The 16,658-nt window shown below is 56.3% G+C and overlaps 2 protein-coding genes across 3 annotated transcripts; one reads left to right on the top strand and one right to left on the bottom strand.

The window, feature by feature from the left end:
- Window positions 1-1,089: 1,089 nt before the first annotated feature.
- Window positions 1,090-11,316, bottom strand: ZDHHC9 (zinc finger DHHC-type palmitoyltransferase 9). Its single transcript, XM_042825007.1, has 9 exons — window positions 11,101-11,316; window positions 5,385-5,545; window positions 4,651-4,809; window positions 3,569-3,706; window positions 3,389-3,437; window positions 2,978-3,080; window positions 2,720-2,823; window positions 2,043-2,208; window positions 1,090-1,772 (listed from the first exon to the last, which is right to left on the bottom strand). The coding sequence occupies exons 1-9, from the start codon at window positions 11,265-11,267 to the stop codon at window positions 1,668-1,670; spliced, it is 1,152 nt and encodes a 383-aa protein (XP_042680941.1). The 5' UTR covers window positions 11,268-11,316; the 3' UTR covers window positions 1,090-1,667.
- Window positions 11,317-12,200: 884 nt separating this feature from the next.
- Window positions 12,201-16,658, top strand: UTP14A (UTP14A small subunit processome component). Of its 2 annotated transcripts, none has more exons than XM_042824996.1 (14): window positions 12,201-12,278; window positions 12,449-12,513; window positions 12,623-12,687; window positions 12,845-12,987; window positions 13,118-13,273; window positions 13,775-13,894; window positions 13,974-14,068; window positions 14,251-14,374; window positions 14,463-14,540; window positions 14,642-15,053; window positions 15,149-15,528; window positions 15,599-15,786; window positions 15,859-15,958; window positions 16,258-16,658. In XM_042824996.1, exons 1-14 carry the CDS (start codon window positions 12,222-12,224, stop codon window positions 16,528-16,530), a joined length of 2,256 nt encoding a protein of 751 aa, XP_042680930.1. In that variant the 5' UTR covers window positions 12,201-12,221; the 3' UTR covers window positions 16,531-16,658. The 2 variants fall into 2 exon arrangements, with proteins under 2 accessions (XP_042680930.1, XP_042680929.1); XM_042824995.1 differs by having other exon boundaries at window positions 14,642-15,065.

The raw sequence follows: 16,658 nt of genomic DNA, 5'->3' as shown, positions 1-16,658 counted from the left end.
TGGTGGCCACGTTCGGGGGAACAGCAGGACACAGGTAAGACAAGGGCTGGCTCCAGCACTGCATGGATGTGTGAGGTGCACGAGGGGAGGAGGAAGGAAGCAGCTCGCTGGGTGAAGCACAGACAAACAGAGGCAGAGGCTACAGCTCAGCCATTTTCCAAAGCAATTAAGTTTCCTTTGTTGTTTAAAAAAAAAAGAAGAAGAAGAAGAAGAAAAAACAACCCTGACCCTACCCCCACTTCCTTCACAAGAACCTGAACAGAGCAGACAGGAACCACAGGTGCAGGCAGCATCCGTGACAGCCTAGCAGGCAGCACTTGACACACTGAGTTAGAAAATAGATCAGCACACCCCCCAAAATACACCTTTTTTTTTTTTTTTTTTTTTTTTTTTGCAATGAGATTTGCCCAGTAAGAGCATTGGTGCAGGCAGGAGAGGTGTGTAAGGGCAGTGGGGTCGCTCCAGATATGCAGGGAAGGACTCAGAGCTCCTTCCAGGCAGCTGCAGGGACCAGGCTGCCCTCCTCTCCATCTCACATCACTGCTGGAAGCAGCACGATGCGGGAGGACGGGATGAGGGGGGACTGCAGCACGGAGCCAAGCTGCTGGGACACAAAGACACCCTCCCTCCAGCTTCAGCCTCTGCAGGGCCCCAGAGAGAGAGAGCTACGATTGGAAATGAGCATCAGGGCCTTCACCACCTCTCCTACTTCCTCGTGCAGTAGGGCAGCGCGACGGCTCCGAACGCCGGTCAGAGATGTCTGAGAAATGCAGGGCGGGGGCACGGGGACACGACACCACCACACAGAATCGGGGCTGAGGTTGCACGGAGCAGCAGCTGAGCGGCGTGACCCAGCCCTGCAGGGAAGGGCGCAGGCACCCAGCAGCAGCTTCAGCCCTGGCACGAGGCCGGGAGGCGGCCGGGCACACGGTGCACACCAAGACAGGCAGCAGGAAGGCTGCTCTGCTCCTTCCCCCCGCCCATGAGCTGCAGGGAAAGATGCCAAGGAGGGCCCACACCACCACCGCTCTCACACCTGCTGAGTCGTGTGAGGAGGGAACACAGGAAGGAAACGACTTGAGAAACCACTGCCAGCAGAACACCTTCCCAGTTTTTTGGGCCCTTTTGGCACCGCAACGTCTCCTGACAACGCCTGCCACGTTCACCAATAAAACAATGCCACAGAATTAGAGGAAGGAGGGAGGAGGGGAGAGAGGACGTTACTGCCATAAATTGCTTTTCCCCTTCCCACCAGGATTCCTCAGCAGCAGGGCGCAGGCCGGCCCTAACGTCGCATCCAAGCTGCGTGACCACAAGTCATCCGCTCAGTCAGAGCCAGACGTGGGGACAGCTCAGACCACAGAGCCGGTATTTAGCATTGAAGACAACCTGCAGAGCAAGAGTTCCTGCCTCGGCCTGCAGGGAGACCAGCCTCAGTGGTGGGGAGAGTCCCTCAGTGATCACGGTGGGCCGCTCGTGCTCGTTATCCTTGGCCGCCACGCAAGGCCAGCACCAGCCCGCACTGCCTGCACATCCAGATGAATAATGACTAAAGCAAAACGGCCGTGAGGAATCATTTGCCTGCCATCCAGCCCATCTCCTCCTCTCCTCAATCACTTCCAGCTTTGATTCGACAATACAAGAAAGTTCTCCCTTTCAAGCAGAGGCTAGTGCTCTGCTTGCCCAGCATCCTGGGATAGGGCTGGGAGCTCCCCAGTTGTTGGCTGCTTCTCCTCTGGCATCTCAGCGTTGTTCAGGGATGGTACAGGGACCTGGAGAGAGAAAACAGCAGTGACTTCCAGGAAGGCACCTCCATACCTGTGCAGAGAGATGTGGCCCTGCAGCCCTGCCAGGCAGAGCTCTCAGCTGTGCTTCAGAAAATGGGAAGCAAGGATCCACCACAGAGGCAGAACATCAGCTCCGGGAAGATCTGGAGCACAGGATTGCTCCAGGAGGAGCAGTCTGGACTCTTTCTGCTAGAGAAAGAAGCAGCTCGCACCCAAGCAGGAGTAACACCAGTCCATGCAGAAGGGATCACTCACGGCACTCTGGTGAGGAAGGCTGCCATCCTGCTGAGTGCTGCTCTCTTCTGCCTGCCCACCAGGGCCCTGAGCAGCAGTGGGCTCTTGAGCACTGGGTCCCCGTGTGCACGTCTCCTCCTGAGCTGCATTCTCCTCTTGCTGCAAAATGCCCCGTCTGTCCAAGACGCTGCAAGAACAGAATCGCACTGTTAAGAGATCTGCACCTCACCTGCATCAGCTTCTCTTCCTAGCAGGAAAACTGCTGATAGAAGAAGACAAAAGTCAAGGGAAGAGGCTCCCTGACTCCAAAACAGACTATGTACAGCATCATCCTAGTTTACAGTGCCTATGTTTCTGCTAGGAAAACCAAGCCCACTGGAAAGCAGCCCAGTTCAGAGTGGGAGTCCACCGAAACAAGTGCCCTGGAAACAGCCTCCTCACCATGTGCTGGCCCAGAGAGAGGGAATTCACCCCTCCCCTGCTTCCCAAACCAATTATTAGGAGTACATCACTGGAAACATGCAAAGAAGGCAACACAAGACCTTCCTCCTTGGAGCATCTGGCGGTAGCCCAAAGAACTCTAGAAGCCCTCAGCATACAGTGGAGAAAGGCAGCTGGGTCCTGCACCCAAGCAAGGAGAACTCCTCAGGGTCCCAGGATCTGGAACAGCAACAGCAAGTTGTCCCTCAAGAACGTACCTGGGGGGCAGAGGCCCACAGAGCACCTCACAGCAGTTCTTCACCATGTTGCCATGGCTGTAGGGATTCTGCACACGGTTCTTTCCAGTCCAGGAACCCTTGATCTGCAACAGACAGGACACAAGCTCAGGTATGCTCCATCCACACCTGTCCAGCTGCAGCATGAGTAGGGCAACTTAGCAAGGTGGATGCAATGGTTGACACGTAGAGGAAGCAAAGTGAAACAGGGGTGACTCAGGAGGAACAGACTCTACTTACATCTTCGTTGGTTGTCTGATTCAGTGCCACCAGGAAGGTGTGGAACCCAGTTAACCCCACCACCGACCACAGGGTAAAGAAACAGATGAGCACCTCCAGTACAGTGAGAACAGTTAAGGACTGGGAATCAGGCAGACAGTCGAGCCCCAGATGAGTCGCACCACCCCGGTGCACTGGTCCAGTTTCTTTTTTTCACTCAAGCACTTTTTTTCACTCAGTTTTCTGTTTTATACCCTCCCAAAAGCCACTAGAATTGCTCATTACCTTGTAAATCAAGGAGGAATGGGGGGATGCCCTGAAAAACTCCTTCGAGAAGCCTAGGCATCAGGATTTCAGTCCCTCTATAATGCAGCCCACACTTCCCCCACCAGCTTAGGAGAAGCCAACCCCTCTGTGCTGCGGGAAGGATATGTCCCTGGGGTTTCCTTCAATGTGTTCAGGAACCCAATCTTCAGAGATTCTGGCAATATAAAGAAAGAGGTATTTGGTCTCTGGGACGTCACACCGAGTGCAGCTCCCTTTCAAAGTCTGTTAATTCTGGGTTCATCACCAGCATCTTCCCTCACCCTCAGCCAGCCCAGCCAGACTCACTCAGTGCTACGTAGACTATGTCAAAGGTGAAGATGTAGATGGTGAGGAGTGACAGCGAGAGGATGAAGAGGTAGAAATAGCGGTAGTTCCTCTTCCCCACGCAGTTGCCCACCCATGGACAGTGATGGTCAAAGCGCTCTGTGAAAGCAAAGATGGAAATCAGTGCTGCTCCGATGCAGTTCTGTCTGCCTGCAGGTGCTTATTTCTGTGCCCTGAACTCAAAAATCGACACGGCTGACAGGGATCTTCGGCCTGACAAGGTGACCTCAGCCAAAGGTGACCTCCCTGCTAACTCAAGGCTCTGTATCGTGCTCCTTTCCAGAGGGAGCAGTGGAGGCCAGGTAAAAGAGTGTGAAACTGTTCTACTGAGCCAGTTTGCACCTTAAGCTAGAATTTAAGAGCTCAGCCCCACGCGTGTCTTCTCTCCCAGAGACCTGTGGTATAATGGCTTTCACAGCACACAGCTTGGCTGAGGGTCTGGGGGTTCAGCAGTTCTCATTTAACCCACACGTTGCTTTACTCCTACTGGGATCATTACAACAGGGTTGAAGAGACTGCATAAATGTTCCAAGGGCTGCACAGGAGATGGATTCAAAAGGGGAATATGAGCTAATTATGGCACGTATGAGGACTAAGAGAGCTGCTGTGGCAACAGGAAGGGGACAAGACAAAACAAGGGTACTTGTTGGAAAAGTATGGACTCCAAGCAAGTACAATTAGTTGTTTTCACATAAGTTGCAGCTCTTCCTCTGGCCCAGCAGTTCAGTGAAACTCAAAAATGGATTGTGTGTTTACATGGATAACTTAGACTTATATAAGAATAGTTATTGCCAAAGAGATGCTGGCAAAGACAAACCATCTGGCTTCAGGTTTCTGAGCAAATCTCGAGCTCCTCAGTCTTAAGATGAGGCAGACTGTCCCCATCTGTTCAGACAACACCAAGCTGGACCTCCTCCATCACTGCTGGAAGCATGTGCACCATGAGACGGGACGCAGAAAGAGACCGAGCGCAGATCTTCCCCTGCTGCCTTCCAAAGGCTCTCACCTGGCACCCAGGTGCAGGAGCAGCCTCTTCTACTCACCCACACAGTTGTCGCAGATGCTGCAGTGAGAGGCACGGGGTGGACGGAAGATCTTACACGTGTAGCAGTACTTCAGCTTCACTATCTGGTTGTTGATTTGGAAGTTTTTAATCCGTGGGGGCGGGCGCTGGCCCTGTGGCACGGTCCCATTGGTGGCCTCTGAGAGCAAGAACCAAGCAGAGATCAGACTGCTGCTATGACACAAGGCTAGAGCAATAAAATCTCCTCCCTGCTTTTTCTACCTGCTGGCTCAGAACCTGCTGGGTCTAGAGACAGTGGATATAGCACTGCTCACACGCTCCAGAGCCAATCTGCCAGCCTGGAGCTGGAAGAAGAGATGCCAGAGCTTTCATGAGTGTATGGGGAAAGTAAAAAAACATAACAAAAAAAAAAACCAGACAAACCATAAACAGACCTTCATCCACCAAATCTCCTTTTTTTCTTGAAGAATTACAGGTCCTGCATCGAGCTTCCTGCACTCCTTACCAAGAGCAAACTGAGCTAATGTACACAGCAACTGACAGAGAAAACTGTGCGTGTAAAGGCTGCCAGAAAGGAACATTGCACCATCTCTCTGAGACTCAGCCAAGCAGAATTAGCCCTCAGGTTGTAAGATGCCCAGACTGGGACTTTTGGAGGCTCAAGGGGGAATAAAGCTGTGCAGAGAACTTAAAGCATGCCAGAAACACCAAAGCTTTTCCAGCCATCACCAGCTGAGCTGGTGCAGCACTCACCAATCTCCATCTCAATGAAGGCTGCTTCATCAGGCAGGGCTCTTGGGATCACCCCAGGATCACTGAAGCTCGTCCGCAGCAGCGTGGCCATGGCAAACAGGAAGAGAACTGCTGCAAACACAGGGATGGCTGGAGAGAGCTGGACTGCCAGGTACCGACACCTGCAACAGAGGGCAGGAAGCAGTGAATTGGATCACAGTAAGGTCTGTCCAGGCCAGGACCTCCAATTCTGGCACGTCATCGAAATGCAGGCACTTCTGTTCAGCACTTCCTTCTGATCCCACCACCAAAGAGGCAACTATGACCAGAATGCACCGTGCATTTAACCAGGCAGAACGCAGTGTGCTTCTGAGCACTTTGCTTTGTTTCCAGCTCCTGTTTTGCTCAGCCACAGGCGACAACAACAGAAACAAACTGCAGCTTGAGGGATCCTGCCTAGAGGACATCCATGGCAGCCACTGCCACGAGGGCAAACCTTACAGGAGAAGCACCAAAGCCCTTTCTGAATGCCCACAGGCACCGACATGCACTGGAGCAATAGGAATCTCTGGCTGTCCCACATACAGGCAGCTTCCAGCATCACCTTTCCTTCTCAGGACAGATTCACATACAGTTGCAGTGTCCCTGTACAACAAGACACCTGGCTTCTCCTGACTTTTCCGAGGTAAGGAACTCAAAAGAAGTCCCAAATGAAGTAGGAAGGCTCTCCCACGTGTGCTTCTGAGAGAGGAAACACGGCCTGAGGTTTGTTTGCTTTACACATACAGAAAGGCCAAGCAGAAATCTGTGTTGATAATCCTATTGATTGAGGCAGTGCAAAAGGACAAAGGAAAATAATCTCATTATGCCTCATGATTCTTCTGGACACCTGCAAATGTCTCCACGGGTGATTCAGCACAGGCCACGCAGGAGGTGTGTACAGAAATCACGGTTTGGACCGGCATCGGGCTGATAAAATACACATTTGTACCTTGCTTCCTTCACAAAAGCCTGCTTGTGTTGGGGTGAAGTTCTGCTTCCTTTGCAGCAACAAATTCTGCAAACTCACCCTCCACTGCAGGAAGGCTCAACAGATTTCCACGTGCTGCTGCTCGGCTCTGGTGCCTGTCCCCTGTGTGCAGCACAGCACAGCACAGACCACACAGCACGGCACGCTTTGGCCGCAGGGACACGTCGGGCCCATCCCCAAAACCAACATCGTTAATTTTAGACACTACCAACTCTGCTGTTACTCAAAACAGCACAGCCCTTGGAGTGAGGAGCTCCTCGTTTGCAAAGGCAGAGGGAGCAGTGGGAGGGCTGGGCTTACTGCCTCAATGCAGCTCGAGATAACTGTGCCTTCCCTTCAGAAGGACAAAGTCTAGAGAGAGAGAGCTGCAAGTCAACTCGCAATTAAACAGCAACCTTGGGTCCTGTTTTGGGAAGGAATACGTTTGCTCCTGCAAGGGCTGCACACGGTCTGTCCCAAAGGGCTGCAGCGTGACCCTTGTCCAGCTGACAGGACAGCTTTTATAGCTGCTGTAGCAACAGGAACACGTTATGGGCTTAGGGAGAGGACTCATGAACTGCATTAAGCTGAGCTGAAACAGGGCCAGAGCTCCCAGCCTCAGCCACGCACCGACACCTTCACAAGTTTCTTCAGCATGCTGTCAGCACCGAGATTTACTACCTGCAAGCACGTGCTGTGTGCTGGGCGTGCTCCTGAGGCACAGAATGAAGCTTTACAGCAGGGGTCCTGTGCAAAAGCACCAGCACGGATAGGACCTGCTGCTGGCTGAGCACCTCCTGGGAACCTCTGCAAGGAAAGCAGCAGAGCGGGGTGGCAGAGCCGAGCCTGCACCATGCTGCTACCACTGCACGTGGCATGGGAATGGGAAGAAGGCTGTGATTTTGGGAGATGGAAGATGAGTGCACAACCGTCCTCTGCGCTGCAGCAAGGGAAACAGCACCATGCAGAGCAGGCTGGGCCCTGGCTCAGCAGGAAGGAGGAGGCAGCCAGGTACTCACTGTGCTGGGATTCTTCAGTTCATGCTTTGCAGCGTGATTAAGCTTGGTAATTCATTTACACTGCTAAGTAACAGACATTTTAAAGATCTTTTGTTTGGGCAAGCTGAGCGCCAACAGAGACACACTGTTGGGATGTCAGGATACGGCTCCTCCTCCCCTCCCAGAGCAGTATCTGTGTTCTGGAGCGTTTTGTCATCTAATACCAGACAATAACAGCACTATTACAATGCGCCATGGGAGGGGGATGAGAAAGACTGAAACAAAGAGACCATTAGAAAGGGGAGGGGGGAGCAGCCAGAAGCAACAGATGGAGGTGCTGCGAGTTTAAGGCTCGCTGTCCTGGTGACATTGAGGCCGCTTGGGAAGCTGAGCTGTGGCCAGCACAACCAGCACAGCCTAGAGGAAGGGGAAAACCTGAGCACTGTCTGCAGCACAGCAATTCAGGCTGGGGGTCGTTCACCACGCTCAGGCACAGCTGGAGCTATTGGGAGAAACCATCCCCATCAGTCAGCAGGGACAGCAGAACCACATGTTGGAGTGCAGGCACACTGTGAGCACACGGTGCTCCCGAGCTGCCCAAACCCACATCAGCAGTAAGGCAGCACCAGGGTCTGGTGGGGAACGCTGGTGGAGCAGAGGAGTGACCTGCAGACTGCAAGAGAAAGGGCAGGTAATGCAGAAACACAGGGGCAGCTCCACACGTCCTTGTGAGCAGCACGAACCGAGCTCTGCGTGCCATCGAGTTCAGAGTACAGAGAGCATGACAACACTCACAAGCACCAAACAGCTCCTGTGCAGCTTTAGACAATGCTTAACAAGGCTCTGAGCAGGGAGGAAAGGCATCTCAGCTGCGCCTCCGAGCAGCACAAAATCCTGAATCTGTGGGGTTTACGAAAGAAAAATAAGCAGGAGGCAAAGTCACACGAAGGGTCAGCTCAGGTTTCTCAACTTATCAAAAAACAAAGACGTTTTAATCTCTACATAGCTAAGAATGTAGAAAAAAGCCATAAAGATAAACGAGCTTGGTTATCAGAAAAGCAAACAACAGCCCCTTCCCACAGACAGGAGCCTGGCATGGCGGGCACTATCTTGCTGTAACATTTACAACCGGTGAGTGCCTGTGCTGAACAGCTCAAGACAAAAGGAAAAGAGAAGTGGGTGCCTGTTACTGCAGGACAGCCCTTGCAAGGGCACCAGCAAACAGCAGAGAGAAAGCTGCACAGTCAGAGGGGACGCTCTATGCCTCCCGTCCTTCCCAAAGCCATTCCAGCAGGGTTTCACCTGTCCCTCCCATCGCATCCAACCCCACGGGCACAGCTGGACACCGAGCAGCCTGCACACCCAATCAATGCCTCAAATAACACCAATTAAACACAGTTTTATGCGGCACGTTACGGCTGTGAAGCAGGCCCGATGGATCAGGGATCGACTCCACGGGGAGCAGCTCAGCCTGGGAGCAGTAGGAGCTGCGATCTGCCCTTGGGCTCGCTGCCCAGTGCTCCTGTGGAGCCCAGTGCCTCTGCTCCATCGGGATGGAGGGGCCAACCTCCGGGTACAGCAGCTGGATCCATCTTCCGGGCCTCCTCCTCTCCCCCTCTAACAGCATTCCTATCTGCAGCTTTGAGGTCAAGGGAAGAAAAACAGCGGAACGCCCGCTCGCTGGCTCTGTTGAAGCGGAGATGCGGCAGATTGGGGGGAGAAAAAAAAAGCAGCAGCCAAAGCAGAAAGGCTGTCATTTGGCGGCTGGGGAGGACTCCTCCTGCGAGCAGCTTATCTCGTGACGTGGGATGCCAGTCAGAAACGGATCCACAGCACGGCGTTTGTAACCGGAGCCAGCGCGGCACGGCGTGAGCACTGAGCTGCGGTGCTGGCTGGCTGCAGGCACCTCCAGCCTCGCTCAGCCAAGGTGTGACTGCGCAAGTGATTCAGCTGAATGGAACAAGCGCTTCAAAGAGGCACCCTGCAGTCAGCACACAAGGACTGAAAGGACTCCTCCACCCAGCAGGCTGCTCGTCTTTGCAACCGAACCCCACCGACCCCGATTGGTCCATTGTACAACAAACTTTGGGGGGGGGGGACGGTGAATTTCAGTGCAAATGCCAAAGAATCTGATCTGAAAGGAATGAGTAACACACCCAGCAAACAGACAGATGAAAGCCAAAGCCCTCCGGGTAGAGCACCCTAATGCACACAGATAACACAAAGGGTAAGCAGGGCTCCAGCACTACACTGACAGCCTTCGCAGCATAGCTAAGCAAAACAGAAACACAGAATCACAGAATGGCCAGGGTTGGAAGGGACCTCAAGGATCGTGAATCTCCAACCCCCCTGCAACATACAGGGCCGCCAACCTCCACATTCAATACTAGACCAGGCTGCCCAGGATCTCATCCAATCTGGCCTTGAACACCTCCAGGGATGGGGCATCCTCAAGCTCTCTGGGCTGTGGAGTGTTTCTGGTTTGGAAGACAACATTTCATTCCACTCCCAAATTCAAAAAGCCACCAACGTTTTCATAACAAAACCACCTCACTCAGAGAGCGTTAAGGCTTCGTGCTTTGAGGTGCTTTGAGATCATCACATCGGTGTTTGGGGTTTTTCCAGCTCTCCCTCACCTGCACAACCCCACACCATTCTGCTCCCGGCTGCAGCGCTGTCACTGCCAGCACATGCAGGGCTGTGGACATAGGGCACAACTCCTTTAGGAGCTGCAGCAGGGGACAGACTGGGGACAGGCTCTGCAGGGAGCGGGAGCAATTATCTCTGCCACTAAGTGTTTCAGGAGTAGTAACACTTAGTAATTGTTCCTGCAAGGCAGGAAGTCTGAGCCCCATTTTTTTTAGATAGGACATCATCAGGAAGCAGTGCCATTGCTTACCTGTGACACTGAGTCAGGAGTCATTTCAGGAGCCCAGCACCTTGTGTTACAGCTGTGTGATGCTCGTCCCAAAGCCACACGGCGACTAAGCAGAAAAGCCAATCTGGTACCCAACTGGGGCCTGACATCAGGCACTGCCCATTGGCTGGGACATGAGAGAGCCTCCCTGGGGCTTCCAACACAGAGGGCAATGCCTGGCCAGAGGAAGCCGAGGCCATTTCCCTGGGCTGGGCAGCCTGGCACCGAGGCTATTGATTTGGGAGAACAACCAGAAGAACAAACAGGTTCCTCCATTCACCTTGCTACCTTAAAGAGCTTTTGTGTTACCCAACGCCAAGACTTCACCGCTCTGAGACCAACAAAAACACGCCAACGGAGGCCAAAGAAAGAAAGTTCTGTTGTTGTTGAAGCTGACATCTCCTGATCAGGCCAAAGAGCCGTCCTGCCTCCACACTACAGCAGCACTCAGCCAAACAAATGCCACGGTGTATTTTTCAGGGGGATCAGCACCCAGCTTGGGCTGCCCCCCTAGGAGAGGGCTCTGGGGAGGTGGGAGGCCCCGTCCCTTGGGCAGAGCCCACCAGTAGGGGCCGCAGGGCCGGACCACACGCTGCCGGCAGCTCCGGGACGGTGGGATGGGCGCTGACCCCCCTGCTGTCAGACTGCATCGATGCCTCGTTGGGTCCCAACCCGTCCCACTAAGCCAAAGCCAAGGGCCCGTCACGGCAATGGGAAGAAGGGCACGAAGCCCCATCGGGGCCCCTCCTGCCCCCCCAGCACAGCAGCGCGGTGTCGGGAGGTCCCACCCTGCTCCTCCCCCCCAGCACTCACTCGAAGGCGAAGAAGAGGGCGCAGGTGCCGAGGATGAGGAATAGCGTCAGGTAGAAGATGCCCTTCTGCCGGGCCATCATGATGCGGCCATCGCAGCAGAAGGTGTTCCTGCCCGGCAGTTTCTCCCATTTCCGTACCACTTTCTTCCTCGCCACCATCACCGACATGGCGGGGCCGTCAACGGGGCCGCCGCTCGGCCGGGCGCTGCCGCTCCGCCGCCCCCGGCATCCTCGGGCCCCCCTGGGCCGGGCTGGGCTAGGCCGTGCGCTGCGGGGAGAGGGCGGCTCAGCATGGAGGGGTGGGGGGGGATGTTGCCATGACGACACCCCCCATCCCCCCCCATCCCCTCCCCATCCCCTCCCCTTTTTTCAGGCTGTCGCTATGGCAACCCGCGGTTGGGTGTGTGCTGGGGGAGAGAGGGCGCGGCTGCGGAAAGCCCCGGGCACACCGAGCGCGGCTCCCGCCCCCCGGGAATAGGGGACGGGGATGGGGACGGAGGGATCGGGAGGAGGGAGGGGAGCAGGGAGGGGAGCGCGCGGCCGCCTCTCACCCCCAGGCGGTGTCGGCAGCGCCAGAGCGGGCCGCGCCGATCGCTGCTCAGCGCCGCGGGAGGGGCCGCCACGCCCCGCGACGCCGCTGTGGGAGCGGCCGCGCCCGCCATTGGTCCGCCGCCGCTCAGCGCCCCGCCCCTCCGCTCCCCTCTTCGCTCTCCCATTGGTCGGGAGCGGTGCCGGTCTCTGGTCATTACCAACGCTCCCGTGCGAACAAGGGGAGGCGGGGATGAGGGCGGAGCACGGCACGTGGCGGGGGCGGGGCCGGGTCGGGTCGGGCGCTGCCGGGGTTCTCCGGAGGGACGGGGAAGGAGACGAAGGGGAACGGGATAGAAAGGAAACGGGCAATCCGCTCTCGCGCGGTCGTGTCGAGCCGCTGCACCGAGCACCTCCCCGCGGTCCGCCCCACCCGCGGCGCGGGCCTTCCGCCACCGTTCGGCCGCGGCTCCGCCCGCCGCGAGGCGGTGCCCGTGCCCCGCTGCCATGGCAACCGTGACGTCACGGGCCGGGCGGAAATGCGGCGCCTCATGCGGGGCGGAAGCGTTGCGCTGTACGGCACTTTGCGACGCCATGGCGGAGGAGTGGCTGGGCGCCGAGGCGGCGGGTAGCGGTAGCGAGGAGGAGGAGGTGAGCGGGATCCGCGGGGCTGGCGCGGCGCGGGGCTGTGCTCCATGGCACCGGGCGCTCCGCTGTCCCGCGGGCTCCGGTAGGGGCACCGAGCGGAGTCGGGGTCGGGGCCGGGCCTCATCCGCTTAGGCCCGGCCCCGCTGACCGTGTGCCCGGTGCGGCGCGAGCAGGAGGATGGCGAGCGGCGGCATCAGCAGCTCCTGGAGGCGGTCAGCGCCCTCACGGGGCGGAAGCGGTGAGTGTGGGGCTTCGAGCTCCCGCTGCAGCCCGGCGGGAGGAGCACGTGGCGGCACGCTGCGCTCCCACGCGGTTCCTTCACTTTTCCTACTTTATCGTCCTGACAGGCGGAAGCTGGCCGAGCGCTCCGAGGCCAGTGCACAGGTGTCTGAGTTCAACGTTAGCTGCAAAGGTGAGATCCCTTCCTAGCTCCCCTGTTGAGGAGGGTGCTCCCCATCTGCTAGGGAGAGCTCTCAGGGTGTTTGGGGTTTGGGGCTGCAGGCGCCTCTCCCTGGTGCTGCCCTACTTGGTGGCACCGTCGTGGTGCTGATGCAGAGGGTGTCATGTAGGTGCCGGGGAGAAACTTGTCCTGTCTGAGCTCCTGCAGCCCATTCGTGCCCGGTCTGCCCTGAGTGGTGTGAAGAAGGAGCTTAACAGAGTGAAGCAGAAGAAGGCAGTGGAGCTGCCGCTCAGCAAGGAGGAGGCAGAGCGGGTATGTGGGGCTGCTACAGGCAGCACATTGTGGGCACACTTTAGCCCCTTTGTGTGTCTCTTTTTCTGTCTGGCTTGTTCCACAAATAGCTTCTCTGCTCTCATTTTTTCCTTCCTGCTCCCATCTGCAGGTTGTGAGGGAGGCTGCCTATGTCAAGAGCTCTAAAGATGTTGGCAAGTGGCAACCAGTGGTCCTGCAGAACCGCCGTGCAGAGCAGTTGGTTTTCCCTCTGAAGGAGGAGATTGTGGCAGTTGCCCCCCTGGAGCAAGTGGTTTCGGCATGGAAGGTGGGTGCTCTCACATGCCCAACACTGCCACCTCTTGGACGCAGTTCAGTTTCTCCCCCCTGCTTTTATTTAGTGCTCAGCACATCAGCTAAGCCTCCTGCTTCCTAGTCCCTCTCCTGACCTAGGTGCCTGCTTGTAGCACTCAGCTGCTTGTCTTCGAGTTAAAGGGTTTGGTTCACAAAATGCTGTGTGCCTATAAATTCTGGTTATTCTAGTGTTGAACACAAGTTCCCTTGTAGTTTGTGTTGCTCCTCAGTTACTCGTCCTTGGAGAGCTTTCCCAGGTCAGGGCAGTCTTTATCAAGCTCCCAGCTCAACAAGCACCTTCTGTCTGCATAGAGGTTTCTCCTTGTCTCTCGTGGGGCCTGGGACTTCGGCTTCTTTGTGCCCTCCTATGGGACTGCTCTGGCATCAGGAAGGATGGGAAGGTGTGTGTGGGTGTTTGTTCCTGCAGTCTTTTGTGCCTCATCCAGTCTCACAGCCTGTTCTGTCCCACCAACAGCCCCGAACTCCCCTGGAGCAGGAGATCTTTGGTCTGCTCCACAAAACACAGCAGCCCATCACAGACCCACTCCTGACACCTCAGGAGAAAGCCTCGCTGCAGGCAATGAGCTTGGAGGAGGTGAGTGGTTCTTTCTGCTGTGCTCTGGCTCTGAAGGCCTCTTCCCTCATGCTTTTCCTTGCACTGTGTTTCCTGGCAGGCCAAGCGGCGGCGAGCAGAGCTGCAGAAGGCTCGAGTCCTGCAGTCCTACTATGAAGCCAAGGCTCGTCGAGAGAAGAAGATCAAGAGCAAGAAGTAAGGCTGTAGCATTGCTGGGCTCAGCGATCTGGGGCCCAGTGCTTGGGAGTGGTGGAGGAGAGCAGAGAGTCGAGTTGAAGCTGTGCTTCTTCCTGCACAAAACAGTGCTCCCTTGCCAAAGCAGAGGCTGCATGCCTGTACCAGATCTCACTCCTCAGCTGTCTGCTCTTGTGCTGCAGGTACCATCGTGTGCTGAAGAAAAGCAAGAGACGCAAGGCCTTAAAGGAGTTTGAGATGCTGCAGAAGTCAGACCCCGAGGCTGCCTTGGCAAAGCTGGAGGAGTTGGATCAGCTCCGGATGGAGGTGCTGCTTGCTTGCTTCTCCTTCGTCCTTTGGAAGTTCCTAATCCTGGGAGTGTTCTTTCTGATGCTTCTTTTTGTCTCTTCCCCAGGAGCGGATGAGTCTCAAGCACCAGAACAAGGGGAAATGGGCCCGCTCACGAGCCATTATGGCCAAGTATGACCTGGAGGTGAGATGCAGCTTGGGAAAGGGGAGGACAGCTGAGAGCTGGGCAAGGAAGGGGGGCCGTTGTTTCTGGCTTGTGTTAGAAACATCTCAATCCCATCCCAGGCCCGCAAGGCCATGCAAGAGCAGCTGGCCAGGAACAAGGAGCTGACACAGAAGGTGCGGGTGGAATTGCCAGAGGAGGAGCCAGCTGATGTGCCCGAGGAGGACCTCACTTCCACAGCCATCCCTCCTGTCTCTGTGGGAGCGAGCAGAGCAAATCCCTGGATGCTGGGCAAACCCAGTGACCCAGCCCAGGAGCCTGATGTGCCAGAAGACCTTGGAAATGCTGCAGTGCCAGTTGCTGTAGAGAACAAGGAGGAGACGTCTGAGGATGAGGAGGAGCTGTCAGAGGAGGAAGCACTGCTGCAAGACTTTCAGCAGAAGCGGCAAGCGCGGCAGCGGCAGCCAGGGAGTCCTGAGCAGCACAGTGAGGAGCTCACAGTCCTGCCTGGAGTCTGCAGTGTCACAGAGCAAAGTGGGTCGTTAGGTTTGTGTTTTCACTCAGCTGTCCTTTTCTTTCCTCTCCTGTTCATGGGGTGGCTGTTCCTCCACTGTTCCCTTGATGCACAGGTGTTGATGAGACAGAAGTTTCTGAACAACTGCCAGGAGATGCCTCCATCCACCCAGTCAGTGTCGAGGAGCAGGTGAGCCCAGTGATTGAGCTGCCTCCCCAGGCCCAGGAGGAGCCCTTGCTGTCAGAGCAGCTGCACCGTGTGCAGACAATGGAGGACATTGAGGCTTTGGCCTCTGAGGAGCTCGCAGCAGAGCAGGAGAAGCCAGTGACTGTGGGCACAGAGAAGCCAGCACGCAGTCGGCAGGAAGGCAGGACTACACCCAAGCCTGCCAAGAAGCCAAAAACCAAGAAGAAAATAATCAGCTTGCAGTCTGTGCTGTCTGGAAAGCTCCGGGAGGCTCAGTGCCCCAGCCTACCTGCAGTCATGGTGGAAGAGGTGAGCAGCTTGGGGCTGTCCTGGGCTGGGGGCCGTTCTGGCTGCGGGGCTGTAACTCCCCTCCCTGCAGGAGGGTGGCTTTGACCAGCGAGGAGTGATCACAGAGGCCTTTGCTGGAGATGACGTGGTTGCCGACTTCAATCGGGAGAAGCACAAAGCAGAGGAGGCTGCGAAGCCACAGCCTCTGAACTTGGTTCTGCCAGGCTGGGGCGAGTGGGGAGGCACAGGCCTGAAGCCCAGCAACAAGAAAATAAAACGGTATGTGTGGATGGGCTGCAGCAACGTGCCTCAGCCCTGCTCTGGCATCTGATGTCCTCACCTGTCTGGCAGGTTTCTGATCAAGCCAGCCCCAGCCCCGCCGAGGAAGGACCAGCATTTGCCCCACGTTATCATTAGTGAGCAGCGCAACATCCACGCAGCAGCACATCAGGTGGGTGCTGGAGCTGGCCTGGGCTTTGAGCAGAACCTTTTCCAAAACTTCCCTGCTTGTAAAAGGGCCATTTAGTTTTGACAGCCCCGGAGGCAGTGGATGAGGTGGAATTTACAGCCCAATTCCCTTGAGCGCTCTTGTATCAGCTGTCCTGAGGCTTACCAAACATTGGACTTGAGGGAGGAGGGGCTGAGCAGGTTGTGGAGCGATGGAAGTCGATGTCCACATGGGACAAAAGCAGCCCCAGAGTGCAGGGCCGGGTCGCTGGCAGCGTCACCCTCTCTGCTGTTTCCCTGCAGGTCAGCGAGCTGCCCTTCCCCTTCGAGAGGCACCAGCAATTTGAGCAGTGCATCCGGACGCCCGTGGGCTCCACATGGAACACGCAGCGTGCCTTCCAGAAGCTCACCGCTCCCCGTGTTGTCACACGGGCGGGCCACATCATCCAGCCTCTCTCTGCTGAGGATGTCCCCTCCGTGGCTGCCACAACTGACAGTGGAACCAAGCTGGCACTCGAAACCCCACCTGAAGAGCATAGGCAGCTCTCTGGCCGCCCCCGCAAGAGAGCACGATAGCTTGTGGGTGCCAGGCCTGACCCCCGTGGCACAGGGGTGCAGGTGGGGGCCGTGTTCCAGGGCTGCCCAGGTTCCTGGTTCTGTCTTAGGGCTTTTTAACTCGACAATAAAAGTGCTGGGCTGCCGTG

The sequence above is a fragment of the Centrocercus urophasianus genome, unplaced genomic scaffold (genome assembly GCF_019232065.1).
Source record: "Centrocercus urophasianus isolate 14NV4802_14NV808 unplaced genomic scaffold, USGS_Curo_1.0 seq_24, whole genome shotgun sequence".
In the NCBI taxonomy this organism is placed as follows: domain Eukaryota; kingdom Metazoa; phylum Chordata; class Aves; order Galliformes; family Phasianidae; genus Centrocercus; species Centrocercus urophasianus.
This window is presented reverse-complemented; position numbering and strand designations above follow the sequence as displayed.

Bases quoted from the DNA above. Each gene is read 5' to 3' on its own strand.
- ZDHHC9 (XM_042825007.1), bottom strand. From the start codon at position 11,267: ATGTCGGTGATGGTGGCGAGGAAGAAAGTGGTACGGAAATGGGAGAAA. The intron at 3,707-4,650 runs GTGAGTAGAAGA...TTGCTTTCACAG, and splicing joins CATCTGCGACAACTGTGTGG to AGCGCTTTGACCATCACTGT. The intron at 2,209-2,719 runs GTACGTTCTTGA...CTGTTCTTGCAG, and splicing joins TGTGGGCCTCTGCCCCCCAG to CGTCTTGGACAGACGGGGCA.
- UTP14A (XM_042824995.1), top strand. From the start codon at position 12,222: ATGGCGGAGGAGTGGCTGGGCGCCGAGGCGGCGGGTAGCGGTAGCGAG. The intron at 12,688-12,844 runs GTGAGATCCCTT...GGTGTCATGTAG, and splicing joins GTTCAACGTTAGCTGCAAAG to GTGCCGGGGAGAAACTTGTC. The intron at 14,069-14,250 runs GTAAGGCTGTAG...CTTGTGCTGCAG, and splicing joins AAGAAGATCAAGAGCAAGAA to GTACCATCGTGTGCTGAAGA.